The sequence below is a fragment of the Mixophyes fleayi genome, chromosome 2, assembly GCF_038048845.1.
Source record: "Mixophyes fleayi isolate aMixFle1 chromosome 2, aMixFle1.hap1, whole genome shotgun sequence".
Taxonomy (NCBI): Eukaryota; Metazoa; Chordata; class Amphibia; order Anura; family Limnodynastidae; genus Mixophyes; species Mixophyes fleayi.
This window is the reverse complement of record NC_134403.1, coordinates 43,707,850-43,721,603: the sequence shown is the minus strand read 5'-3', so window position 1 is coordinate 43,721,603 and position 13,754 is coordinate 43,707,850. Positions and strand designations below refer to the sequence as shown.

Here is a 13,754-nt window from a genome sequence, read left to right as displayed (position 1 = left end):
GGCAGTGTCGGAACTGACTTCTCGTGTGGCAAGTTCAAACGGCTGGAGAACCTTGCACAACACGGAAATCAGTCTCCAATGCGCTTGACTAAGACGCATCCACACTCCTTTTCCTATGTCGTAGGTGGCTGTGTAGGCTTGAATGGCCTTTTGCTGCTCCTCCATCCTCTGCAGCATATAGAGGGTGGAGTTCCAGGGCGTTACAACCTCTTGTTTGAGGTGATGGCAGGGCAGGTTCAGCCTTTTTTGATGTTGCTCGAGTCTGCGGTAGGCACTGGCAGAATGCCGAAAGTGTCCAGCAATTTTGCGGGCCACCGCAAGCATCTCCTGCACACCCCTGTCACTCTTCAGGTAATGCTGCACCACCAAATTAACGTTGTGGGCAAAACATGGGACGTGCTGGAAATTGCCCATATGTAATGCCCGCACAATGTTACTGGCGTTGTCTGACACCACAAATCCCCAGGAGAGTCTAAGTGCGGTAAGCCACTGCGAGATTATTTCCCTCAGTTTCTCTAAGAGGTTGTCAGCGTTGTGCCTCTTATTAAAACCGGTGATACACAACGTTGCCTGCCTTGGAACGAGCAGCCGTTGTGGAGATGCTGCTACTGATGCAGCTGCTGCGGAAAGCGATGCATCTACCCAGTGGGCTGTCACAGTTTTATAGTCCTTCGTTTGCCCTGAACCACTTGTCCACATGTCAGTGGTTAAGTGGACAGTGGGTACAACCGCATTTTTCAGAGCACTGAGGACACTTGTTCGTACTTCTCTGTACATCCCGGGTATTGCCTGCCTAGTGAAGTGGAATCTAGACGGGATTTGGTACCGGGGACACAATACCTCCATGAACCGTCTAAATCCCACTCCACTGATGGCGGACACCGGATGCACGTCTAACACCAACATAGCTGTTACAGCCGCAGTTATCCGCTTTGCAATAGGGTGACTACTGTCGTACTTTGTGGTCATGGCAAACGACTGTTGGATGTTCAACTGTTTGGTGAAAGACGTAGCGTTCTTGCGACTTCCTTTCTGGGAAGATGACCGACTACCAGCGGCAACAGCAGCAGCGGCAGTAGTAGGCGTACCGCTGCAGGATTCCTCGGATGAATCCCGTATTGAAGAGGATTCAGTCTGGCTGGTGACATGGCCTGCAGGACTAAATCTGATGGAGATCGTGGAGGAAGTTGACGAGGAGGGTGTTGGTGGTGTGTATCCAACAGGACCAAGGGATTTAGGTGTCCCTGGACTGCTGACGGTCCTAGCCACAGGTCCTGAACTAAACACTGAATTATGAAAGTTCTTCAGGTGACGTATAAGGGAGGATGTCCCTAGGTGGTCAAGATCCTTACCCCTGCTTATTTGAGCTTTACATAAGCTACATATGGCCATACATTTGTTGTCCGGATTGGGATAAAAATAACTCCAGACAGAAGAGGTGGATTTTTTGGTCTTCTGACCAGGCATGACGATGGGCTTTTTCATCCCATGGACAACAACTGTTTCCCCCCCTGGTGCCTCATTTAAGATAACCACATCAGCATCCTCCTCGTCAAGTTCCTCCTCAGCGCCAGCTGCATCAATATCCTCCTCCCAGTGTACAAAATTGACACCTTCATTAGCCAAATCTGTAACTGGACTGTGGGTGATCCTTCCAGCATATGCAGAGGGCGTGCTGCCAATGGTGGAAGGAGCCACCTCTTCCCGTGCAGTGATGGGAAGGTCAGGCTTCGCAACCACCAACACCCTTGGACTCGCCTTGGGGATTTGTGATGACATCTCTTTAGAAGGCAGAGTTGTTTGCTGTGTTGTTGCTGACAGCATAACTCTTAATTTTTTTGGAGGGGAGGGGAGGAGGAGGGCTTAGATCCTTGGGTGAAGCTGAACCACTAGTCATGAACACGGGCCAGGGCCTAAGTCGTTCCTTGCCACTCCCTGTCGTAAATGGCATATTGGCAAGTTTACGTATCTCCTCAGATGATTTGAATTTTCTTTTTTTACTAATTGTAGTGAACTTTGGCTTTTTGGATTTTACATGCCCTCTACTAGGAGATTGGGCATCGCCCTTGGCAGGCGACGTTGATGGCATTTCATCGTCTATGTCATGACTAGTGGCAGCAGCTTCAGCATTAAGAGGAAGTGGGTCTTGATCTTTCCCTACTTTATCCTCCAAATTTTGGTACTCCATTATATGCAGCACAAGAGAGCGTACCCCTAAACCACACACACTTTGGGACTGCAGAAACAGTGAACGTAGTAATATAGATTGCAGTTCCTATTTTTTGGGACTGCAGAAACAGTGAACGTTGTAATATAGATTGCAGTTCCTATTTTTTGGGACTGCAGAAACAGTGAACGTTGTAATATAGATTGCAGTTCCTATTTTTTGGGACTGCAGAAACAGTGAACGTAGTAATATAGATTGCAGTTCCTATTTTTTGGGACTGCAGAAACAGTGAACGTAGTAATATAGATTGCAGTTCCTATTTTTTGGGACTGCAGAAACAGTGAACGTAGTAATATAGATTGCAGTTCCTATTTTTTGGGACTGCAGAAACAGTGAACGTAGTAATATAGATTGCAGTTCCTATTTTTTGGGACTGCAGAAACAGTGAACGTTGTAATATAGATTGCAGTTCCTATTTTTTGGGACTGCAGAAACAGTGAACGTTGTAATATAGATTGCAGTTCCTATTTTTTGGGACTGCAGAAACAGTGAACGTAGTAATATAGATTGCAATTCCTATTTTTTGGGACTGCAGAAACAGTGAACGTTGTAATATAGATTGCAGTTCCTATTTTTTGGGACTGCAGAAACAGTGAACGTAGTAATATAGATTGCAGTTCCTATTTTTTGGGACTGCAGAAACAGTGAACGTTGTAATATAGATTGCAGTTCCTATTTTTTGGGACTGCAGAAACAGTGAACGTTGTAATATAGATTGCAGTTCCTATTTTTTGGGACTGCAGAAACAGTGAACGTAGTAATATAGATTGCAGTTCCTATTTTTTGGGACTGCAGAAACAGTGAACGTTGTAATATAGATTGCAGTTCCTATTTTTTGGGACTGCAAAAACAGTGAACGTTGTAATATAGATTGCAGTTCCTATTTTTTGGGACTGCAGAAACAGTGAATGTAGTAATATAGATTGCAGTTCCTATTTTTTGGGACTGCAGAAACAGTGAACGTTGTAATATAGATTGCAGTTCCTATTTTTTGGGACTGCAGAAACAGTGAACGTAGTAATATAGATTGCAGTTTCTATTTTTTGGGACTGCAGAAACAGTGAACGTTGTAATATAGATTGCAGATCCTATTTTTTGGGACTGCAGAAACAGTGAACGTTGTAATATAGATTGCAGTTCCTATTTTTTGGGACTGCAGAAAGAGTGAACGTTGTAATATAGATTGCAGTTCCTATTTTTTGGGACTGCAGAAACAGTGAACATAGTAATATAGATTGCAGTTCCTATTTTTTGGGACTGCAGAAACAGTGAATGTAGTAATATAGATTGCACTACCTATTTTTGGGACTGCAAGAATATATTGCTCTAGAATATTTTTTATACTTTTTAAATTAGTTTTTTATATTTTTTTTAAATTATTTTTTTATTATTTTTTTTTTATTTTTTTTGAATTTTTTTAAAGATTTTTTTATAATTATAAAATTATTATGGACTTAGCAGAAAAAAACACAGGACAAGTACAAAAGCACCACTGGACTCAGCAGGACAGATACTGGCCAAAGCACCACTGGAATCAGCAGGACAGAGCACTGGACAAAGTACTACTGGACTCAGCAGGACAGAGCACTGGACAAAGCACCACTTGACTAAACTAATCAGCAGGACAGAGCACAGGATCTCAACAACCTCCCTCTTCAGTGATCGCAGGGAGAATGAAGATGGCGGCCGCGAGCGGGGCATTTATGACATCCGAGTCTCGCGAGATCCGACGCGAGACTTGGATGTCATAGCCTCGTTTTGGATTCCTTTGGTGCCCGGAAGTACCCGAACAGTGCTCGGATCCCGTCGGATCCGCACTGTTCGGGTGGGCTCGGATTTCCGAAATCCGAGCCCGCTCATCTTTAGTTGTAATATGTCAAGGGTCTGTTGCTGAAGGTCGCATTGTTAGTAATATAGCCACCATTAAGTTACATACTGCTAACATGTGCTTGTAACAAACAATGGTATGAGGTCGGCCATTGTAAGTAGTGACTGAGAAATCTTAGCAAGCAGTGAAGCAGTATTGACAAGAGTTGCCTATTCGATAAGTTTAATTATGAGTACTAGAATATATGTATTGGAATAATATATATATATATATATATATATATATATATATATATATATATATATATATATAATTCTGAGATACATACACATACACGAAGGCACATATGTATAGTTCATAAGATATTGTATACACACACAGAATGTCATCTATTATATGTACCGTGTGGAAGAATATGTTATTTAGATTATATTATTGCATTATTGAACAAGTAAAGATTCTATTTCATACTTACAGGAGATATTGTATATAGAAGTCTGTGTGAAACGGTGAATTAGGTTTAAAGGACTGAAGAAGGCGTCATAAGAGGGAAAGTGTAAATGCGTATGGTGATGTAACGAGAGTATCCAGAAACAGAATAAGAAGATAGTGTGCACAATTATGGTGTAAAATACGGGTTCTTTTACATATGTAAGTCTGTTTTATTTGTGTAAGGTGATATATGCATACACATGTACCTATGCAGATTTTACATCCATCTTACACTTGCGGCTCCTTGTGACGAGAGGCGGAGCGGGCAGGAAAGGGGCAGACAATTATAGCCTGAGTACAGTAAGGGGCGTGTTCACATAACTATAACTGTGGAAGACCAGGACATAGACGCATATAAAGTAGTGAGGAGCCATATGCTGGAGGCCTTCTGGAACAAGTTGCAATGATGATGATCAGCAGCATTACCTAGCCACTTCTGATTGGCAGCTAATATTGCTACTGATAGAACTTAATTAGTGTGGCTTCTATAGTATACAAAGTTGTTGCCATCTATTCACATTACTTAATTGACATTTACATTTGGACTGTGGCAGGAAAGGATTTTTAAAGGGGAAATTCACATTTAATTTAATTTCAATTAATTGAATTGAATCTCTATTTAATTATATTTTATATGGTAAATTCATTTTTCGCATTTATTAATAACGCTGTCAAGAAAATATTGTCTGTTATATATTGTGTACAAATAGGATATTGGTACTTTAGTCTTTATTACTACCAGTCTCTAGACTTGCTCCTTAGGTAAACTTGGCTCATACGATACTGTTGTAGAGCGGAACTCATCGCAAGATCGCCTCACCGAACATATGCATGTAAATGTGCCATAATAGCTACTTATATAATAGTTTTGTGGAAGTGTTCTATGTTTATCCCTCAATACGTATGGTAATATGTTATGTGTAATGTTTAGAAAGGTTATGACAGAACATGATACTCTTATTGGAAAAATTAATTCTTAAACATAAACCTACCCAGAGAGGAGATGCCATTTTTAATGAGAAAAACTTCAGATAAGTAGCCGACATTGATGCGTAATAACTTTCCAAGCTCTGGAGTCAGTTGCCAGAATCCGTCCTGAGTATAAACACATCGTCCATTAGTCATATTAAATAGAATGCTGGATTTCAGTCTTTACTTTCATTCTAGTAGCAGATCCTGCAGCCACGAGGACTCTGGATTCCAATCACTGCCAGACGTACATGTTCTCAGGTGCACTCGTTATGAATGACTATCCTCAACTATACACCTAACCCCTAGACTTTCTCTGGTTACAAAGTAACACATCCATGTTATAACTGTACAACATCTGAAGCTTCCTATATATTGCAGTGAAAAGATTAAAAAATTATATTACCTGACTTTGGAGAGCAGACAGAGATGACCATGAAGGAACCACAAATCTTTTAGGCTGTAGAACATAAATACAAAATAAACAGATAATAAGTACACTTGAAATAAATGTGACTGAGTAACAGTAGCTCTAATACTAGAAAGGACGCTCAGAACAGGCAATATCTGTAATGTGAGGATAATTGCACAATCAGGAGGGTGGGTAGCATATCCACTATTAACCAGTTAAAAAATAGGTCATCCAGCCAATAACCTTCTTAGAAACACTGTAAAAATCTAAAATGAGAAGAGCATATTACCTTGCATGCCTACAAGGGCAGCATTATATAAGTGGGGTCATTAGGACATTCTCCGAATCGGACTAGGAAAAGGCCACTGATCCAAAACTCCCACTTTCTCCCCCAAACATTAGGCCAATGCTATTCATTATAACCTATTGCATGAAGTGATTGACCACTCTAGGATTCAGCAGGGCTTAGCTCAATGGTTATCTTAATCCCCTGCACTTCGACCACCAAATGCTTACGCACACTCTCAAATATGCGTATTAAGTGTTTTCCTACAAGGTCAAACAGTTATGGATCCACCATGATGCTCCCCCTCTCTTCCTATTTAAGGACAAATTATTTTGCATCTTCTGTATAAATTGGGTGGAGACAATATTATAAAAAGAAAATGGGTTACATTTTTTGACACATGGGAAAGCTATATCAATAACCTATACATCGAAGACTCAAAACATAAAAAAAGGTTCAGAGATGCCTACAACACACATCCAACACACAACAAGTAATGTTGCTGGTGATATCCCAATTCAGCTCTGAGGGGTGCATCACTATATTTGGGTATGTGTTCCTCTAGTCTTCCTCTACAGCCCTCCCCATTGCCACTCCCTCCACATATAGTACCTCCATACTAAACTTCTATAAACTTCAGTGTATCTGACATCTAGTAACAATGTAATGTTAGTGCATATTGTTGTTGCTTAAGTCAGAATTTGGAGGTTATTCCTGGATACTTTGAAGTGCAACTTAACATACATAATATCTGTAGATAACTGCAGTCTTCACAAGTATATTTTGTTTATGATGACTGTCCACTTGGAAGAAAGCACACTATTGGCGTATAATACGCACAATCACTCTGCGCATGCCCATAACCGAACCATATACCACAGGGTGCAGCAGAACCCGATTCACCTTCAAAGGACACTTACGACAGCCTACAATTTTGTGGAGGGGAAGAGTTGGGGAATGGGTGGATGCACGTAGTCAACGTACAGTAAGGACATGCCAATCTGAGGCACAGACAGCAACATCCAAGTCAAGTATTAGGCATTTCTAAGATACATGATTTTCAGACATATCTCTTGCTCCAGCTACAGGTCTGGTCTAAGTGCCAATTACTAGTGATGATGGCTGACTATGCATGCAAAAAATGTGTTTGCAGTCAGGAGGGGATGGGGGAAGGGGCAAGAAACAACACTTTTTTTAAAAAAAAATGTAATGTTTTGTCATTATTGACTATATTATTACAAGGAGATCACAGGGATGTTTTGATGGTAACTGCCTTCCAAATAGTTGACGCAACTGAACATAGAGACCCCGGAGTCTAACACGCCCCCGGTATTCACCAGGGACCCCTGCAAGGAGGTATGGGCTTAGCTGCGTGGGACGTGCAGCTCGTGGTCTTCAATGCCAATCACTGGTGAGGTAGCAGCTGAAGTCAAACTAGGTTATCAGGAGAGCCAAAATCAGAATCTGAGGAGATTTGTCAGGGGCAATAGCAGTGGTCAAACCAGGAGTCAAGCAGGATATAGAACAAACTTTGGAGCTGGGCATGAGACCCAATACTCTGGCAGCAAAAGCCTGGCAGTGTGGCTTTATATAGAGGCTAGAATTTCAGTGGTGAGTGATGCCATTGGCCGCCGACAGCTCTGCTCCGAAGCGTGTCCCATTGTGGGGCACGTGCACAGGGAACTTGTGTGATGCGTAAAGTTTCATAGTGGGAACACAAAGGCTCAAATTACGAGTAGACAGTCAAACGATGTCACCCACTTGAAGGTGAGGAATCGGCTTACGATGGCAGTCAGCATTTCCTTTGTATTGTTGGGAATATTCAACTAGTTTAGAATTGGCTTAACACCAAATTTGATAAAAATTTTGTGCCAGTGTTTCAACTACCAGGAGAACAGAGGTGGATATAGAGGAGAATTCAGGCAGTATGTGATGGGAACCATAGGTGATAAAGAATGGGCTGGAACCAGTGAATTTGTGCATGTGATTATTGTGGACAAATTCTGCCAAGTGAGAATCTCAAATCGTATCAGTTTTTGGAAGAGTATGTCCTTATCAAGAGTTCCAGGTCTTGCTTTACTTTCTAACTACATTTGCCTGAGTGACTAATAAGAACCTTAGAAGATACTGGGTAGACTTCCCTGTCATAGGAAGGCACCTGTGGATGACCAGCCAGTGTGAAGTGGGTAGAATTGGTCCAGAAGACCCGGTATCTTCACGGTTGCCAAGGCATGGGCCGAAGGTAGTTCTTTGAGAAGAATAAAGTGTGCCATCCTGGAGAATCAGTCTACAACTACCCAGATAATATTAAAACCATGACTGACTGGCAACTTAGTGATAAAATCCATCAAAATACTTGTCCGTGGTCTCTCTGGAATGGGTAGTGGAAGCTAAGGTCCAGAAGCTTGCTGTCTGGGAACCTTAAGCCCGGCACAGACATCACAGGCTTTGATATATTGCAGCATATCCGAGTGGATGGTAGGCCACCAGTAATACCTGGAAAGGAGAGAGAGGGTTTTCTTTATATTGACATGACCAGCACAGTTGGAGTTATGGGCCCATTTGAACGTTTTAGGTCGCAAGTTATTATTATTATTATTATTATTCTCATTTATTTGTTCGGATCCAAATAAGAGTGGCCAGGAGAGGTCTTAAAGGTGATCCCAGTGAGAGCAACTATACTGGTAGGGTCAACTATGGGTCAGAATTATCGAACGAACGAACAAAAGTTTTTAAAACCACATGTTAGAATCAGGTTGAAGCGAGCAATGAATCAGGAGGAACAAGCTTGACGTGGGTTAAGGTATTGAGCAGATTGGAGATATGTGAGGTTCTTATGGTTTGTGAGTACTGTGACCGCGTGTTTAGCCCCCACCAGAAGATGCCCTCATTCTTTTTGATACAAGCCGCGGCGACCTGCAGCTTGCTTCCTCGATTCGAGTCCCGGTTGCTATGACAACAGCCCGGACATCACTTCCATCTTCTCAACAGTCACCGTGGCAACGGCCGGGATGCTTAGCATTCACCACCATGCCCTGGCCAGCTGACACGTTCGTATAATACCTTAAATCATTAACTAACTGGTTTTGGCTATATGAATGTCACCAGTCTCATTGGTGCATGTCAATATTTAAGGCAGGAACGGCTTAGCCTCCCTGCAGGATTGATGACCTACTTTGTTGTTACTCTGCTGATATCCCTGACTAATTCCTGTTGTCACCCATGGCTTTGTTTTTTGGACCCTGCTTGAACTTTGATTGCCCTGACCTCTAGTTTGTTATTTGGATATCCCTGCTCACTGCCAGCCCTGACCCTTTGGCCTGTTCCTGACTACTCTGCCTGCTACGGACCCCTGACTGGCTTGCTCCTGACCACCCACTCCTATCTTGGTTACCGCCTTCTATCTCCTTACGGCAGTATTGCATTTCAGCTTACAATACGCAAGAACTTAAGACCTGGGGACATTCCAGTACATGTGAGAGCAACAAGCTCTACGGAAAAGGCAGCTGCTGTAGGCGAAGACCCCTGTCTCCTGCTTATATCAATAGTCGCCAACCGTAACACTTTTGGGGCGGCTTTGATCACCAGTAATTCCTTGTCCACAGTGCCGTAGTTCTTCTTGCTAGAGGTAAATCTTTTGGTGAAGAAACCACACAGATGGAATCTCCCCGAAGAATCTTTTTGGGACAGGATAGCCGCAACTCCCACAGAGGAAGCATCTATCTCTAGAAAGAAGAACCAGGATAGATCTGGCTGATGAGAAGGCTTTTTTTTTAGAGATATAAGCCATAATAGCTTCGGTCGAACAAGATTTAGGATGTGCCCCTTTGAGGGCGAGGGGAGTGATGGGAGATATGAGAGAAGAGAAGTCTTTGATAAACTGTTGATAGTAATTAGCGAATCCAATTAAGCGTTCTATCACCCTTAAGCCCAAGGGTTGGGGCCACTTGATGGTGGCTACTACCTTCTCAGGATCCATAGACAACCCAGTACCAGATACAATGTAACCTAGGAAAAGTTCCCTAGGGACTTCAAAGAGGTATTTCTAAAATTTGCAACCTAAATGATTGTCTCGAAGACACTTGAGTACTTCATTCACAAGGAACCGATGGGAAACCAAATGTCTGGAGAAGATCAGGATGTCGCCCAGGAAGACAACCACCGAGTGGTAGAGTAAGTCATGGAAAATATTATTGACAAATCCTTGGAAAATAGCAGGAGCATTACATAGTCCAAAATTTATAACAAGGTATTCATAATGCCCATCACAGGTGTTAAAGGCCGTCTTCAACTTGTCTCCCTGGTGGATCCTAATAAGATTATAGGCCACTCAAAGGTCTAACTTGGAAAATATTTGGGCACCCCGGATATGATTGAAAAGCTCCGAAATGAAGGCTAACTGTGTGATCACCTTTGGTTGCCGGTAATCAATGCAGGGTTTCAAAGAAACGTCCTTCTTTTTGATAAGGAAGAATTCACCGCCCGTTCGGGAGGAGGACTTCTCAATGACTCCGCACTCAAGATTTTCAGTAATGTACTTTGACATGGTCTGCTCTCTGGTAGAGAGAGGGAGTAGGTCTTAACTCTTGGAATGTTTTTCCAGGAATAAGTTCTATGGTTAAATCCAAAGACCAGTGAGGAGGAAGAGTCTCAGCATCCACCTTACTGTAGATTTCGAAGTAGGAGGTGTAGGCTGAAGGCAAGGCATATTCTGGACACAGAGTATGACATCTGGTACTGACGGCAGGAAGAGAGAATGATTGCAGGCAGTGTTTAGTACAATGTGGCCCCCCATGATGTAACCTGGGCGAGATGTCAGTCAACCTGAGCAATGGCTCCTCAGTCAGGGTAGAGTGATGGGATTAATCATTTGTGGGAGTACCAGGAAGGTGATCCACTCATAGTGAAGAAGACCAGTCTGCATATATGCTGGCCAAGAGGTTTTGGTAATGGAACCATTGACCACCCAGTTGCCATCCACAGCAATCAGCAAGGACGGTTGAGACAGGCAGATGGAGTTCAGAAACCAAGGAGGCAGAAATAAAGTTCGGAGAGGTACTGGACCTTTAGAAGAGTGTATGATGACCGGCATAAGAAAATACGATCATCGCGGAAGCAGGGTGAGGAAGCTTTGAATCCTAGATCGGCCTCCCTGGAACACATCAGGATCTTGCGCTTCCCGGTCTCTTATGACAGTTGGACAAGATATGACCTGGGCCTGCATAGTAAAGGCATAGATTCTTCTTGAATCCTTCAAGGTAAGACGAGAATGATCAATCTGCATGGGTTCCTCTGCAGCCAAGGCCGGATTCAGAAATCTGGGTGCTAAGCGAGGAGTAGAGATGCAAGAGTGTTCTCTCTCTTGGGTACGCTACCTGTACCGAATGTCCACCTTAACGTCAACGAGATGAGAACATCCAAGTCCCAAGAAAGTTCTCTAGTGGACCTCATTAAAGATGAGTTGGCTTCAAAGCCCTGCCAATAAGCTGCTATCATACCCCTGACATAGTTTTAATATGCTGGAGGCTGCAGAAGAGACTCAGTCAGACTCTTCAAAGATTTACCTGAAAATGAAAGAGAATGAGTTTCGCAATAGCAGATCTTTACACTCGCAGAGTGGGGATGCCCAGGTGAGCGCCTGCCAGTGAGAGTAGAGAGATAATGTACGCTACCTTAGTTAGTTCGGACGAGAAATTTAATAGCCACACAAATTGGATGGAGCTCTGATTCAAGAATCCCCGACACCTGTTTGGATCCCCATCGTACTTGTCAGGAGGGGGAATATGCAAATTCCCAACAGAGGAGGAGACGGGAGAGGCTGGTGCGACTGCTACAGAAGAATAGCAGGAGAGGTAGGTGCGGGTGGGGCCACTGGAGTAACCAGGGCACCTTGAAGAGAATCCAGGTGAGAAGCTAGGCCTTGTAGGAGCTGTCCGTGATAATATTCCTGCTGATCGATACGGCGTGCCAGGTGTTGAAGTAACTCTCTGGCTGAGGGTTCACCGGTACCATCCATTGCCAGAGTATACTGTCATGATCACAGGGATGTTGGGCAGCACAGTGGCGTAGTGGCGTAGTGGGTAGCATGTCTGCCTCACAGCACTGGGGTCATGAGTTCAATTCCCGACCATGGCCATATCTGTGTGGAGTTTGTATGTTCTCCCTGTGTTTGCGTGGGTTTCCTCCGGGTGCTCCGGTTTCCTCCCACACTCCAAAAACATACTGGTAGGTTAATTGGCTGCAATAAAAAAAAAAAAAAAAAAAAATTGACCCTAGTCTCTCTCTCTGTCTGTCTGTCTGTGTGTGAGTGCGTGTCTATAGTAGGGAATTTAGACTGTAAGCTCCAATGGGGCAGGGACTGATGTGAATGAGTTCTCTGTACAGCGCTGCGGAATTAGTGGCGCTATATAAATAAATGATGATGATGATGATGGTAACTGCCTACTAAGTAGTTGGCAAAGCTGAGCAGAGAGGCATACAGTGTAACACGACCCCGGTATTCACCAGGGACCCCCACAAGGAGGTATGTGCTTAGTTGTGTGGAACGTGCAGGTCGCGGTCCTCAATGGCAGTCACTGGTGAGGCAGCAGCTGAATGGAATGGTCAGACAAGCCGGGTCGATAACTGGAGGACGAACAGTAGCAAAATCAGCATCCAAAGGGTAGTCAAGAATATCCAAGGTCAAACCAGATAATCTGGAGAGCCAAAACCAGAATCTGAGGAAACTTTGGAGCTGGACATAAAGCCCGTTGACAGGCATCAGGTGCTTATGTTCTGCCAGACAGAACAGGAAGCGGCCAGGGATCAGAGAAGGCATCCGTCCCTATTGAGGAGAAGGAGAGTAGGGACGGCATCGGACTGTGAGACTGTTTTGGTTTTTTTTCTGTGCGTTCTTTTGAGAATTTATAATTCACATATGTATTGAACGTATCCTGAACAGACAAGACAGATTGCGCTGCGGAGAATATATGTTGGTATAGCTCAATGAAAAGACCTAGAGCATCCTCCATAGCAATAAGGAAACAATTGATTAATATCACATAAATATATGTTTAATCACAAACAGTATGATATAATGAATAAGTCATATGTATTACATGAATTATAAAACTGTATAGCTGGCCAGCATAAATTGAAGGGTACCTTAAAAAATATAAAAATAGAAAAGTAAAAAACTAAAAAAACCAAAAAAACTAAGTAAAAGGGGTCCAATGTAGTGACCGTGCTACTCACAGATGGTTAATGTTGATCAAAAGCTCTTATAGAGAAAGCTCGTATATATTCAATATCACAAATGGATCGATGACAATCACGAGATTCTCTTTCACTTCATGTTATGCATAATATTTTCAATATATAGCGATCAACTGTATAGACACAGTCAGGATGTGCTCCATGACACTTGTTATAATAAGGAGCAGTTCAAATCCAACCAAGATAATCAGCACCTTCTCAACAACATATGTTAAATTCTTTGGAAAAACCGCAATTCAAATTCAGCAGTGTTTTCCTTACCATTCGGCGTCTTCAACCCTCCGGA

At 42.9% G+C, this 13,754-nt stretch overlaps 1 protein-coding gene and 1 long non-coding RNA gene across 8 annotated transcripts in view; one reads left to right on the top strand and one right to left on the bottom strand.

The window, feature by feature from the left end:
* The window catches only part of LOC142140900 (protein mono-ADP-ribosyltransferase PARP4-like), a 200,752-nt gene that overhangs the window by 9,754 nt on the left and 177,244 nt on the right, over positions 1-13,754 (bottom strand). For all 6 annotated transcript variants that reach the window (XM_075198877.1, XM_075198878.1, XM_075198881.1 and 3 more), the window contains 2 exons: positions 5,923-5,976; positions 5,540-5,642 (listed from right to left, as the gene is read on the bottom strand). In XM_075198877.1, the coding sequence (XP_075054978.1) occupies positions 5,540-5,642; positions 5,923-5,976 (157 nt within the window). The remainder of the gene's footprint in view (positions 1-5,539; positions 5,643-5,922; positions 5,977-13,754) is intronic.
* LOC142140903 (uncharacterized) overlaps positions 1-13,754 on the top strand; it is a 96,531-nt gene that overhangs the window by 15,206 nt on the left and 67,571 nt on the right. The gene's annotated exons all lie outside the window — the stretch shown is intronic.